Source organism: Fukomys damarensis, unplaced genomic scaffold, assembly GCF_012274545.1.
Source record: "Fukomys damarensis isolate Sample0158 unplaced genomic scaffold, DMR_v1.0_HiC HiC_scaffold_16, whole genome shotgun sequence".
Lineage (NCBI taxonomy): Eukaryota > Metazoa > Chordata > Mammalia > Rodentia > Bathyergidae > Fukomys > Fukomys damarensis.
Genome location: NW_022900928.1, coordinates 35,959,258 through 35,973,776, shown reverse-complemented (window position 1 = coordinate 35,973,776; position 14,519 = coordinate 35,959,258). Strand labels below are relative to the sequence as shown.

Genomic DNA, 14,519 nt, shown 5'->3' with positions numbered 1-14,519 from the left:
GCTTTCATAGCTGTTTAAACAGATTGGAGACAAGAGTCCCTAAAAGCCTCACTCACATCTTTTTGTTTTTTGTTTGTTTGTTTGTTTTGTGGTACTGGGGATAGAACTTGGGCCCTTGCGCTTGTGAGGCAAGCAGTGGAACTTCTGAGCCAAATGCCTGGCCCTCAAATCTAACTTTTTAAAGCTGAGAGAACAGATAGAATGATATTTTCAAACTAAAATGAGGTAACGTAAAGACCAGGTGATGTGTTAGCCAAAACCCTTGTGCTTTTGCTGCCTTTTATTCTACCTCTTAGGTTTTTAAAAAGTTTTCATTGAATTTCCATTTTTTAAATAATTCTTAAGAGGTTGGGCCTTGCTATCTTGCTACATAATATTTAATATAAGAATGATTGTTTTTTCATTTATCATGAGCTATAAAGTAAAAGCAAGGTGTGGTGTACACCTGTAATCCCACCTATTTGGGAAGCAGAATTTCTGGGTTTTGTTTCATTTTTGTTTTTGTAGGTCAGGCTAGCCTTGAACTCACTGTGTAGTGAAGACTGAGCTCAGATTAGCAGTGATCCTCCTGCCTCAGCCTCCTGAGTGCTGGGATTACAGGCATGCACCACCACACCTGGTTTTCCAAAATAATTTTTTTTTAATAAATAAATAAATAAGTAAAAATAAAAAACAAAATAATTTTTCCCCCAGTACTGGGGATCTAACTAAAGACCTTGCACTGCAAGACAGTTTCAGTGCCACTGAACAAAATCCCAGAAAGAAAGAAAGGAAGGAAGGAAGGAAGGAAGGAAGGAAGGAAGGAAGGAAGAAAGAAAGAAAACTTAAGTTTACTTAGTCTTTAATAATGCTAATGTTGATAATGATTTTGTAGTACTTTTATATATTCTGACATCTACATTTTAAAATTATTTTCATTCTTACTGTGTCTTAAAATACAGAGTGATTTTAAGGAGAATTGACATTAATTATGCCCTTAATATCTTTCATCTTTAGTTTAATTTTCTAGGAAACTAAAAACAGTATAAAATCTGTCTTTTGTTTGTAGCTCTGCATTTTAATGTAAGATAATATTATTTCATCATTCTCAGCAAAAGGATTACAAATGTGTGACATGTAATGTTTCCTTTTTCACAGCCTCAGTGTTTACTTGCTTGGCAATAGCTTTGGGATTTTATCGATTCTGGAAGTACTACTAATGCTGCCACCAGTGCTAATGACTTCTTAGAACATTACCCAAAATGCATTTTCTTTTAACGCTTTCTGTCAGTTGCTGAAGAAACGTATTGCAAGATTATCAAAGTATATAAGGACTAGAAAAGTATTTCAGGTATTTCAACTTGATTTGTGTCTTTATGTTGAAAAGCTGTCACCCAAAACCTGATTTATTTGAGATGAAAGAGCATGCTTTTGATAGTTCATAGAAAAGGAACCAGAATTTTCTTATGTTTCAACAACTTTATAAATAAAATTTTGTTGATATCTGCTGCAAATGTGAAAATTATTCCATCCTTTACACTTACAAGTTTAACTTCCTGATAACTACTGCACAGTTAAATGTAAATCAAAAGTAAAAGATGAGGACAACAGTGATGATGGTTTTGGGGACAGGAGCGGTGCCCGAAGCAGTGGCAGAGCCCACGCCCTGGGAAAGTCGGCCGTCCGGGAGAGACAAGCCCAGGCTTGGGGCATGTACCTGGGGTCCCAAGAGGACGGGGCAGCAGTGATGGAGAGCCCACCAAACGAGGTGCCACCTGAGCCACCGCTGATGTCACATTCCTGCTAGACAAGGGTATCATGTCCAGAGAGGTGAAGCCTTCCCCTGGAGACCTGCGGGCTTTGTCGATAGCATTCTCCAACTCTGGCCTTCTGCACTCAGTCAGGGTTCTCCTAACGCTGCCGTGTCCCAGCCTGGTTTCTATGCCATCTTCAAATTTTACTCAGCAAGTGATAACACTCAAAGAGCCCAAAAGGCCTGCAAGGGGAAGCCACTTTCCCAGTGAAGGACTGATGTCATCCCTTATGAGAAAGGCTTTGTCAAATGCATCCCACAAACTGTCCATTGTGGTGTGGGAGTTATGTGTTGTGAGTCTCCTTGGAGCTGCTGCCTGAGTAGAAAAGCTCTCAGTGGTGGAGAATGGACTGGACACCCCCTGGCTGCCATCCAGAAAGCAAGAGCTAGATCTTTAAAGATTGTATCTACCTGCCTCTGCAGGACAACCTCTTCTTCCCCAGAAGGCTGCAGATCTTTCTGTGGTGGGCTTTCTCTTCAAAGTGGTTACCTCAAGGAACAAAGAGCTGTTCCCTGAGGTCATTAGACTATATATCCATAAACCAAAATGGCTGCCTTCATTTTAAAAAATGCCCTCGAGCTGCGTGTAGGGGCACGTGCCTATAATCCCAGCATTCAGAAGACTGAGGCAGGAGGATGGCTGAGAGTTGGAGGCCAGCCTTCACTACATAGTGAGATCTTGTCTCAAAAAACAACAAAATTTAAAAAGCCTTCTTAGCAAATACAACTATTATTTCCTAATACCCTGCGGATAAAGCTACAATCACCATCTATGAATCTGGAGGGAAATCCGGGTCTCCTATATGGTGAGAGAAGGTTCAGCCTCTTTCCTGGATTCTGAAGCGGATCATTGTTTTACTTCCCCTGACTCCTGCCCCTTCTGTTCGCTGGGCTTCTGTGCTCTTATTGATGAAAGTCTCACTTTTTCAGTGAGTCATATCCCATTCACTCTGTTTGTGTGTTTTTGTTTTTTTGAGACAAGGTCTCGCTATGTAGTTGAGACTGACCTGGAACTCACTTAGTAGCCCAGTCTGGTCTCGAACTCACAGAGATCCTCCTGCCTCAGCCTCCCGAGTGCTGGGATTACAGGCGTGTGCCACCATGCCTGGCTCCCATTCACTCTGGAACGCCTTGACTTCTTGCTGCTCATGAGAAGTTTCATCAGGAGGTCTGTTCTGCAGATGAGCTTGGCACAGGCCAGTTGTACATGGGTCTCAGAGCAGATTTTCAGGCAGGTGTGATGCCACTGAGCTACATCTCCTTAGCAGTCCATTTTTTTTCCCCTTGTCCCCACCCTCCCTTCACCCTTCCCCCTCCCCCCTTTCAAACGCTTTAATTCCATTTTTACATTTTCTCATTTTTTTTTTCCTTTTCCCTTATTCCCCCTTCCCTATCCTTCTCACTGTCCCTACACCTTTTGTCTTCCTATTTCACATTGCTAAATGTCCCATTAGGATCTTGAGTACTATTTTAATTTTTCACACCAGAGATACTACTTGGTATTTGCATATGTGTGCCTAATAGCAGTCCATTTTTAAAGTTCAGATAACACAAGAGAGCCGTCTCTTCACTGTTGGGGATGAGGAGGTACGACCTGCTACTTTAGCTGAGCTTCAGACTGATCACCTGGCGATGACAGCGATGGAGAAGTGAAGGGCTTTCTGTAGAGGGAGCATATAGTTCAGACAGGATTCTCCCGAACGTGAAGGTCTCTTGAAGATGTAAAGAATCCTCGGGAAAGAGAATTGCATTGCTGAGATCAGAGGTCTCTTTGCAAGCTTGAGTCTGCTGCTTGCATTTCCCTTTGTGAGGCTTAACAGTTCCAGTTGGCCTAAGGTGTTCCGTGGAGCACAAACGAGTAAGTTTATAAGACAGTGCTTGCTTTTTTGGAATGTAATATACACTTAGTTACCTTTGTGCTCTTTTCTTTTTTTTTTGGTACCAGGGATCGAACTTGGGTCCTTGCATTAGCAAGGCAGGTGGCGGAACCACTGAGCTAAGTCCCTGTCCCATCCTGCATGCTTTAACTCTTAGCATCTACAGGTTCCAAAATCCACATCCTCACTGGGGCTTTGGCAAGTGTGTGAGGCAGGAAGCCTGCCCGACGAGTGCCCTTTCAGGGAGGAAGAGATGGCTGCCTTCTGTTCCTCTGTGTAGGAGTTTTTGGCCAAATTCTTGGGCCTTAGCACCCCTGAAGCGACTCTAAGCTCCCCTGTTCAGGGTCTCCTGAGACTTTTTTGCTCAGCGGCATTTTCCATGAGCCACTAGGCGCTCTGCTCCTTCCTGATCCTGTTTCTGCCTTGTCGTGAGGAGCTTTTCCAGATGCCCTTCAGGCCCTTGAGGACCTTGTCCACTGTCCACAACTGCATTTTCCACACTGATCTTCTTTCTATCAGGCAGTTTTCCTGTGCTTGAGTGCTTTTCAATTTCTTTGGAAAGACTGGCATTGAAACGTGGGACTAAAAGGCTGGACTGCATAAACCAGGCAGTTAATTTTTTCCTGAATTTCTGTATCTAACAAATGTTGCAGAAAATTTGAATTTATTTTTGGAAGTCAAAAATAAATTGTTTTGTGCAGGTTAGGGGAGGGATTCTTACACAGCACTGTTTTGCAAATAATCCAGTGGAGCATCTCCATCTTGCACATTTGAAAAAAGCAGAAGAAATGATAAAAAATGTTCATTCTATGTCTTCTAAATTCACCTCTGAGAAATACAGAAATATATAACTTAGAGCACTAAACAGCATGTCACTTTTTCCATTGAAGTCTAGCATTCTTCCCCTCTGCAGGAAAAGATTATTATAACAAATTTAGATTTTGAAAGTGGCTTACTATGTAAGTTGCAGAGTATCTTTTATTTTGTAAAAAACTAAAACAATAAATTTTAAAATAATGCACACTGCACTGCAAGTACATAACACTTAGTATGAACTCTGTAGAGCTGCTCTGATTACTGCATGTATTTTAAAATTTTTTAATAAAATTATATAGCCCAGGTTGGCCTTGAACTCAGGGTGGTCTTCCTGCGTCAGCCTCCCTAGTGCTGGGATTATAGGCTTGTGCTTTCCCTGCTCCTTAAACCATCTTAAATTAACCCATCTTAAATTTATAGCATAAAATGAGGCTTTTCTTGATTCATTAAAATTCAGCCAATACATACTCTCAAGGAAATCATAAGGACATTCAAATTTTTATTTTGTTGTTACATAATGTCAGCAATATGTGTGTAACTACAAAGAAATGACAAAATATCATTTTATCCTAGTTCTTTCAATTCTAATCCAGATTTTAAAAAAGCAAAACCAGGGCTGGGGATTTAGCTTAATGGTGCCATGCCTGCCTTGCAAGTGCAAGGCCCTAAGTTCCATCCCCAGCAGGTTAAAAAAAAAAAAAGGCAAAGCCAGAAAGTACTAAACATTTAAGATTTCATAATGTCTTGGCAGTAGCTTTACGAATTTGATAATTAGTTAAAATAACCCTACTTTTTAAAAAAAATTTTTTTAAAGCTCCAAATATCCGCTGTGACTGATGCAGCTAGTTATAAAGTTGAGGTGAAATGAGGCTGAAGTAACCACTTCTCACTCTGCTTTAGAACCAGCCTGTCTTCAGAGAATGTCCACTCTTCTCCCGTAGGACCGGCCTCCGTGTCTGCCGAATGAGGCCTGCCCCAGTACAGACACTAGAGACAGGGTAAATCTGTCCGATTCCTGAGTTTGCTTCTGGAGTTTGGAGCTGTGATTTATTAGACCACCTCAAAAACCAACAAATAAAGATACACACTCTCGGTTCACAGGTAGCTACTAAAGATTAATAAATCCATTTCATTTTCCTCATAGGATTTAGCAAATGAAGTACTTGCACCCAGTTGCAGAAGTATGGTACACACCATACCCTATCCCCATTACCCCATCTGATCCTGTATTCTTTCCATTGGGACTTACTTCACTGTGATGGTAGTTTTGGAATACAAATCACTTTCTTTTAGAAAATAGAAATACCTAAAATGAAGGATGAGTAGACTGTTCTATGTGCCTCAAAACTATACCCAACTATAAAACATATTGAATATATCTTCTCCCTACACTAAAATAGCAGTTCTCAGAAGACCTTTAGGTACATCTGAGGTACTTGTTAAAAGCCTGTGAAATAGTCCATCACAAAAATATCACGTCACTCCTATCTGTCTTAGCTGGTCTTAATCCAGACTTTTTAATATTTTAAATATTTGATAATGGGCATGTTAAGAATGTTTTATTTATACTGAGTTTCTGAAATACTACATCTTTTGGGCATTTTTTGAATAATTAGGTGCCTCCAATTGGTAGCTATCTTTACCTTGTTGATGGCTATAGAATAGGTCCTGATGTTGGCTAAAGAATAGATCCTAATGCGCTCATTTATATTACTTTGGTCAGCCAAGAGTATGTAAGAACTAGGCATGAGTCAATAAAAACTCTTCACTATATTTAAGTTTACAATGTTTAATGTGTCAAAATTTTAAGAATTCAAAGGCTGGGGATTTATCTCAGTGGTGCCGCTGCCTGCCTCGCAAGCACAAGGTCGTGAGTTTGATCCCCAGTACCAAAAAAAAAAAAAAAAAATTTAGAGATGTACAGATTTAAATTCATTTTTCAAGAAACTAGACAAAGTGGTACACACCTATAAGCCCAATGCTCTGTGAGGCTTAAGGAGGAGGATTGTAAATTTTAACCCAGCCTGGGCAACTTAGCCCTATCTCAAAATAAAAAATCAGAAGGGGCTAAGGCAGAGCAAAGGCCCTGGATTCAACCCTCACTACCACAAAAAACTTTGTTTTAATTTTAAAGTTAATATAAAGGACAACCATGAAGCAGTATAGGCTCTACTCATCCTCAAAGTAACTACTGATTGTCACTGTGGAAATAATGGCTTGCTTCCATTAAATAATGTATCAACCACCATTCATAGCTATTCTCTTGGGTAGTAGTATTACCCACAATTTACAGCTGAAGAAACAAGCTTAGTGAAATTATTACTCAAGCTGAAGAGATAAGGTTAGTGAAGTTACTCAAGGTCAGCCAACAAATAAGTTAAATAGGCCCCAGTTTTTTGCTTTGTTTTTGGAGACAAGATCTCACTCTGTAATTCAGGCTGGCCTTGAACTCATTATGTAGCCCACGCTGGCCTACAACTCGTGACAGTCCTCCTGCTTCAGCTTCCTGAGTGCTTGGATTACAGGTGTGTCCCACCATGCCCAATGACCCCAGTCTTTTAACTCCAAATCTTGTGCTCTTACTCAGTAAACTGGTGGTCTGTAACTTGAATACTATTTCTCAAAGGATAAACAATCTACTGAGTCATAAGAACAGAATAATGTGTGTCTCACTTTAAATGCCTTTTTCACTTTTATTTTTGTGTTTGATTCATCTAATATGATAACAATATATGTGGTTTTAAAATAAATTTGAGGATTGCATTACAATTTTAATTTAGCCATTATAACAAGACCCAGAATAATAGTGACTTAAATAAGAGACAAGGTTTACTTGTCTCTCATAACCTAGTGTAAGCATTCTAAGAACTAATATTGTAGCTCCAGGGTGTCAAGATTCTGACTTCTCCTTATTCTACTGCTTTCCTGTCTCTGGTGTTGCCCTCATTGACAAGGTCCAGTGACTCACCACATCCACATTTCAGATGAAGAAAGGGGCAGGTGGTGGGCAAACCCTTTCCCTTTAGAGGGCATGACCCTAAGGTGTAACACTATTTCTGTTCACATCCTATTGGTCACAACTTAGTTTCTTAGCTGCAAGGGAAGCTGGGAAGTTAAGTCTTTATCATGAGCAACCACAAGTCCAGGTAAATCCCGTAACTATATAAGAAAAAGCAGATGTTGAAGGATAACCAGGGAACCTCTGCCACAGGGTGCATGCTTTTTTTACAACATACTTCTAGTATTTCCTACCTCACTGGTACAGAAACAGAGACAACAGGGAGAGAGAGAGATGTGGGGCTGGAGAAAAGCAGAATAAGTATAAAAAAAATGAGTCCAGAGTTGGAATAATTTAGGTCTTAAATTAAGGGAAAGGTTGTGTGCAGTCCTAGAAGGTACATTTGGAATTCTAGCAGTGGTTACAAGGATGAAGACAACTTTCATTGCCAACTCCACATCATTGTGCGATACTAGGCACCCTGTCCAATCTTTGTCTATAAAATATGCCTACCTCATAACGGTTGCTGAGAATTAAGAAATAGTAAAGATGTGACACAGTGCTCACACGAAGTACCCAATAAATATTAGTATAGTTCTAAAGACTTTTGGAAACTCCAGAGACACTAATAGTGAACATAAAGGGTTATGTAAAGGATAGCAAAGCCATTTTGTTTGTTTGTTTGTTTATGCAGGGTCTCCCTTTGTAGTTTAGGCTGGACCTGAACTCACTATGTAGCCCAGGCTGGCCTTGACCTCACTGTGATCCTCCTGCCTCAGACTCCAACGTTGCTAAGCCATTTTTTTTAACACTTGCTTATAAACCTTTGACTAGCCTTAAATGGTCTCAGTAATCAAATGCACTCTCATCAGGTCAAAGTAGTTCTGATGAAACTAGATTTAAAATACCCTTTAGAATCCATGAGAAGTGTAAGTGAGGGTCCAGAGAGCGGGCAGTCTGGTGTACAGTGCGAAGGCTGCCGCCAGTGAAGCCCAAAGCTAGCAATCAGATTTTCACCAGTCAGGGTCTAGACAACTACCCCAAGAGAGTCACAAATCTTTGCTAGCTCAGGATTTGAAGGGAGACAAGGTAAACAAAAAACACAGGAACTAATGTAAATGAGAACTGAGTTATAAAATGTAAGCTGTTTTTGACCTGCAAAGAACAACTAATATTTCAGTGGAAAAAAAATAATAAAACCATGTGTTTCTTATTCTGCCCAGTCTGCCTTTTATCTATATTTCTTTCTTATAAAGACAGAAGAAAAGTTAAATTCTGAAGCTGGCCATTTAAACAGGCATTCTTCCCAAGCACTTTTTTTTTTTTTTTTTGGTACTGGAGATTGAACTAGGGACCTTGCACTTTCAAGGCAGGCAGCAGCACCATTGAGCTAAATCCCTATCCCAGCAAGCACATTTTTTAAAATGAGATTTTCATTTTATGTAAAATGGCAGAGTGAGATATTTGGTTGCTATTGTAAAGGTGTTCTTTTCTAAAACTTACTGGTCTTCATATTTTCACAAGTCTAGAAGTTTTTTAAAGTTAAGTCATCTGAGAAATAAAAAGCAAAAAATTTAAAGCTTATGCACATTATTAGAGGTACTCTAGAAAGTAAAAAAAATGATATAATTCTATTATGGAATCAGCAGAATTTTTACTACATTTTACTTAACATATAGAACTACATTTCTGGATTAGACTGTGCCATCTATATTTTATAGTCTATGTGAATACTTGCAAAATAATTAATCACATTCCTCTTCACTTGCCTATAAAGGCATATAAAAAGTATACTGGGAGTCATAACTGAGTGTATAAGTAAAAATCCCTTTGATTCAACAGTTCCACCTTCAGAATTGGAACAGTTGTATGCCAGAGTAATTCTGAGAATTTTTATAGATTAATATACAATTTCTTCTTCTTTTTTTGTTTTTTCTTTTTTGTACTGGGGATCGAACTCAGGACCTTGCACTTGTGAGGCAGGTGTATACATTTAATTTTTAGGGTCAGAGATTTAGCCTCGCAGAGCAAGGTCCCAAGTTCAATTCCTGGTACCAAAACAACAACAACAAAATACATTTAATTTTTTAAATGAGGGCCAGAGATTTGGCTCAGTGGTTCCGCTGCCTGTCTCACAGGTGCAAGGTCCCAAGTTCAATCCCCGGTACCAAAAAAAATAAAATAAAAATTTTTTAATGAAAGGAAAATCAAACAAATTTATTTAAAGTTATTTCACTTGTTAGTACCTTCTTATGAACACCCCCCCAGAAGGCATCTTTTTCTTCATTTGCCTCTTCTCTTTGCTGGACTCACCTGAGTCATCTTCCTATGAACAAAGAAAAAGAAAAAAGAAAACTTTCATGCTAAACACACATTTTCATATTTCTGCACTGTCTGTTCAAAAGAAAACAACCATGCCAAATATTTTCAGCTTTGTTAAATTTATCTTAGGATTTTGTATAAATCCCCAAATCTGAAGTGGCAAAGGCTTTATAATGTGCTGAATCCTAAGACAGGAGGCACCTTGAGAAATCATTCAGTCCTATCTCTACCTAACACATTCCCCAAACACCTTAATATTTCTGCTTCTATTTTACACTAATATTTCACAACATACTGCTAACTGAAATGCAAAAGTATATCTAAAGTGGTTATTAAAAGACCAGTGTTTAGTAGCTGGGCCTGGTGGTGCACACCTGTAATCCCAAAACTCGGGAGGCTGAGACAAGAGGATCATTGCGCATTGTGTGTTCGAGACCAGCTTGGGCTACATAGTGAGTTCCAGGTCAGTCTCAACTACATAGTGAGACCCTGTCTCAAAAGACCAAAAAAGAAAAGAAAAAAAAGACCAGTGTTTAGTTTTTGCAAAGTAAAAGGAAACCAGGAAGTTTTTGTGGCAGATCAAATGAAGTGACACAGGTCTAGAACACAATTCATCCATCATCACCTAAGAAAAACCCCTCTGGAATTCCAAATTCATAATGCCTGTTATAAAAAGAGCCAAGACTACAAAGTCAAAAGGCTAGCAACTGAATACGATTCCAATAGTCCAGCTGTGTGAATTCAGGCAAGTTAGTGACTTAACACCTCAGAGCCTCAGTTGCTTCATATGGGAAATGGCAGTAGATCAAATGGCGTACAATAAGGTAACATGAGAAAGCACTTTGTAGAGATAGAGTGTTACACAAAAGTTTATATTACTCCAAGAGCTGAGTAAAGGGATGTTATGTAACCTCTATGCTGGCTCCTTTCTACTCTTAAAACTGCTCTTTGGAGGAGCTAGAGCTTTTTTAAATGGATTCCATTCAAATAATTTTATTTATTCTTTAGAATATAAAAATATTCATACCCTCTAGCTGTCTTAGAATTTTTATTGCTTTCTCTGCTAGTAAAAAAATGTTTTCTTCTTGGGGCCAAGGGTGTAGCTCAATGGTACACCCCTTGCCTACCATGCATGAGGTCCTGAGTTTTCCAACTCAATATTTCCCTTATGTGGTACAATATGACAGTAATATTTGCTGCACTGTTACAAACCAAGCTATTATTCTAACCAAAATAAATACATCAGGTGTGAGGAATGGGCAGGGAGAGAGAAAGTTACAGGTATAAGCACAGATATATTCCTTAACCCTGGCATTGGCTCAAGAAAGTATAAATTGTCTCCACCTTACAATTGAAACTCAAGGAGGTTAAATGATTTGCCTGACTCAAAACAGTTATAGCCAGGAAAAAAAAAAAAAAAAAGTTATAGCCTGGATTCAAACAGAAATAGCTCTAATCCAAAGCTTATACTCTTGGCTACTCTTACATACTACTTTTTGAGAAAAATAATTGAATTAAGGATACCAACCATAGCCACCAAGTTAGGGACCTGAATTTTCTTTATTGTTTCTCTGAGGTCATCCACTTCTGCTCGATACTCATCTAGTTGACATTCTAATTTTTCTCTACGAAGTCGTTCATATTCTAGCTGGCCTTGGAGCTCTTTGATGATCCTGTCAAAAAAATTTTTGCAATCAATCTCCAATGTCAGCTTTTGGTAGTAGTGGAAAGTACTGTATCCATGTGATGTATTTAAGGCAAATAAAATGAAGAAACCACTTATTAACAACTATATCTGAAGGGTCTACTGTGAACCAGCACTGATGTATGTACTAAGGACAGTTAGTGAACAAAAGGCCAAAACAGGGGCCGGGGATTTAGCTCAGTGATTCCACCAGTTGCTTCACAAGGGCAAGGTCCCGAGTTCAATCCCCAGTACAAAATATAACCTCTTTACTTTAGGAATGAAGGAAGGCCAACAGTGAAGAAATACATAAGTAAAATATAACACGTTAGGGCTGGGGATTTAGCTCAGTGGCACTGCACCTGCCTTACAAGTTTAAGGACCTGAATTCAATCCCCAGTACAAAAAAATATGTATAGAGAGAACATGTTGTTATATTTTGTAAGTACTTATTTTTATAAGTAAAATATAACATGGTATGTTGGAAGGTGGCAAATCCTAAAGGGGGAAAATAAAGCAAGGAAGAGTAATATAAAATGTTTCAGATGAGATTAACACTTCCTACACAGGAGCTAGGGAAGGCTTTACTGAGAAGGGGGATGTAGCTCAGTGTGAAGGCCTTAGTCTCAAGCTCCAGTATCACACACAAAAAAAATCTAGACCAAAGGTGCTATGATGTGACTTCAGCCAGAGATTTTATGCACCTGTAGCTGGGCAGTGAGAGGCACAGAATTCCAAAAGCATGCTGGGTGGGGGTTAGGTGCTAAGGAGGGCAGTCTAAGGGTATACAGCAGTGGTTCTGGTACAGACACAAGTGGGGTTAAGATCTGGGAGAGGAAGAGGAACGTCAACTGTGGAAGCCTAGAAGTTCAACAGATACGAAGGGAAAAATCATCCCCATGACAGAATAATACAACTCTGTTTTGTTGTATTATGGGTTTGATCTAACGGATAATAAAAAAAAAAAAAAAAGAATATCCTCAAGTCATTATGTATCTACTTTTTCTTTACATATATCTAGGATTACGAGTTCGTACCCAAACAGTAAATGTCTTAAGATGTACTTTAACACAAAGTGGAGACCAACTGTTAGAGAAGAGTTAAAGCTCACTCACGGTGGAATTTAAATGATTGATTCAGTCCTAGCTATGTGAAAGTATATTCTGGTGTAAAGATTAATTTTTTAAAAATCCATTCAAAATCATGAGGGCTGGGGATTTGGCTCAGTGGTTCCACCCCTGCCTCACAAGCACAAGGTCCCAAGTTTGATCCCTGGTACAAAAAAAAAAAAAAATCCATTCAAAATCACACTAAGGGCTGGGGATTTAGCTCAGCGGCACCGCACCTGCCTTGCAAGCACAAGGTCCTGAGTTCGATCCCCAGTTTAAAAAAAAAAAAAAAATCACATTAAGAGCTAGGAATACAGCTCAATGGTAGAGTGCTTGCCTATAATGCACAAGGCCTTGAGTTTGATCCCCAGTGCCACATACATACACAGACTTAAATCAAATACCATTTCACACTTATACACTACTCTGTGACCTAGAATGAAAGTTCCATTAAGGACTGTTCAAATAATAATGATCTTAAACAGGTTGGAGTCACAAACTTACCCTCAAATTCTGGCTATACCTCTACTCTTACTTAGCCTCTGTATTAAGTCTTGGTTTCTAAATCCAGAGAGGGAGATAATGGGCTCATGGGGTTGTGAAAATTACATGACATCATGTTGCTTATCTAGTGCCCAGTATATAGTACTGTTTAGAATGGAATATAGAAATTAGCAGTAGCGGGCCAGGGATATAGCTCAGTGGTTCTGATGCCTGCCTTGCAAGCACAAGGGCCCGAGTTCAATCCCTGGCACCCCCCCAAAAAATAAATAAATAAATAAAATAAAAAGAAATCAGCAGTAAAAAAAGAAAAGAAAGAAAGAAATCAGCAGAAAGCAGAAATCAGTGGTAGTAATCTGTTTTAGAAGAGAAGCAAGGAAAGTGAATTTTTATAGGCAATAATTGCTCCACTATGAAGCTACAGACCTTTCAGCTAGGATCTTAGGGCAAGGCCAATACTAAAAGTATTCTACATCTCAAACCACTTTAAATAATATGAGGCAGTAGATAGCTGACTAGATGATATGATTTGCAAGAAGGCCACTGATTTTTTTTTTCAGCGTCTGCCACGACTTCCTAGTGTCTAAAATTCCAGTAAGAGACAGAATGTTAGGTTTTGTCTTCTGTTTAAATACACAAGTTATCCATCCATGGAAGCATTCGTTACATGTTAATATTTAGATGTTACTCTGAATACATGTAGTAGATATCTTTGTGAGGCTAGTTTCAGAAAGAGGTGAAGGAAAGGGAAACAGGTTCTAAGGGTATGAAGGAAAGAGACACAAGCAAAGGAAAGGGCACAGAAAGCAGAGGAGGAGGAAGGGAATCCATGTGCCATTCTCTTTGTTGTTGTTGTTGTTGTTTGTTTGGTTTTGTTACCAGGGATCGAACTCAGGACCTTGTGTTTGCAAAGCAGGCAGGTGGCACCACTGAGCTAAATCCCCAGCTTACATGCTATTCTTTTTACAGATCTATATCCGAGTAAGCTAGAAGTCATCTTTCCTGATACTCTGCTTCCTGTTCACTCTAGAAAGCAGACAGAAGGTATAGAGGCATTGGTGGCCATTAATTAATCAAAGAGGTACCCAATATGCAAGGAGCCAACTGAGGGCATGGGACGTGAACGCCGAGGACAAGTACACAACTGCTCATAGCTTCCAGACAGAGCATCCTCCCATGGGTGCTACAGGCGGTGAACCAGGAGTGGCTCTCAGATTCCTCAAGCAGAAGTTCAGTCTGATGGGGACGTTAAAACATTGTCACTTGTGCAGGCTAAAAGCTCAAAGTAGCTGTGGTCTCAAGAAAAAGTCTTACAGGGCCTGAGATTTCACTCAGTGATGCTGCCACTGCCTGCCTGGCAAGTGCAAGGTCCAGAGTTCGATCCCCAGTACCAAAAAAAAAAAAAAAAAAAAAAAAAAAA

At 39.3% G+C, this 14,519-nt stretch overlaps 2 protein-coding genes across 3 annotated transcripts in view; one reads left to right on the top strand and one right to left on the bottom strand.

The window, feature by feature from the left end:
* Ccdc90b (coiled-coil domain containing 90B) overlaps positions 1–1,493 on the top strand; it is a 21,929-nt gene extending 20,436 nt beyond the window's left edge. For both annotated transcript variants that reach the window (XM_010630878.2, XM_010630879.2), the window contains one exon: positions 1,138–1,493. In XM_010630878.2, coding sequence (XP_010629180.1) covers positions 1,138–1,199 — 62 coding nt within the window. In that variant the 3' untranslated portion in view covers positions 1,200–1,493. The remainder of the gene's footprint in view (positions 1–1,137) is intronic.
* An 8,168-nt stretch (positions 1,494–9,661) lies between these two features.
* Ankrd42 (ankyrin repeat domain 42) overlaps positions 9,662–14,519 on the bottom strand; it is a gene marked incomplete at its 5' end in the record, with an annotated part of 50,913 nt that continues 46,055 nt past the window's right edge. The window contains 2 exons of the mRNA XM_010630890.2: positions 9,662–9,809; positions 11,334–11,478. Of these exons, the coding sequence (XP_010629192.2) occupies positions 9,723–9,809; positions 11,334–11,478 (232 nt within the window). The remainder of the gene's footprint in view (positions 9,810–11,333; positions 11,479–14,519) is intronic.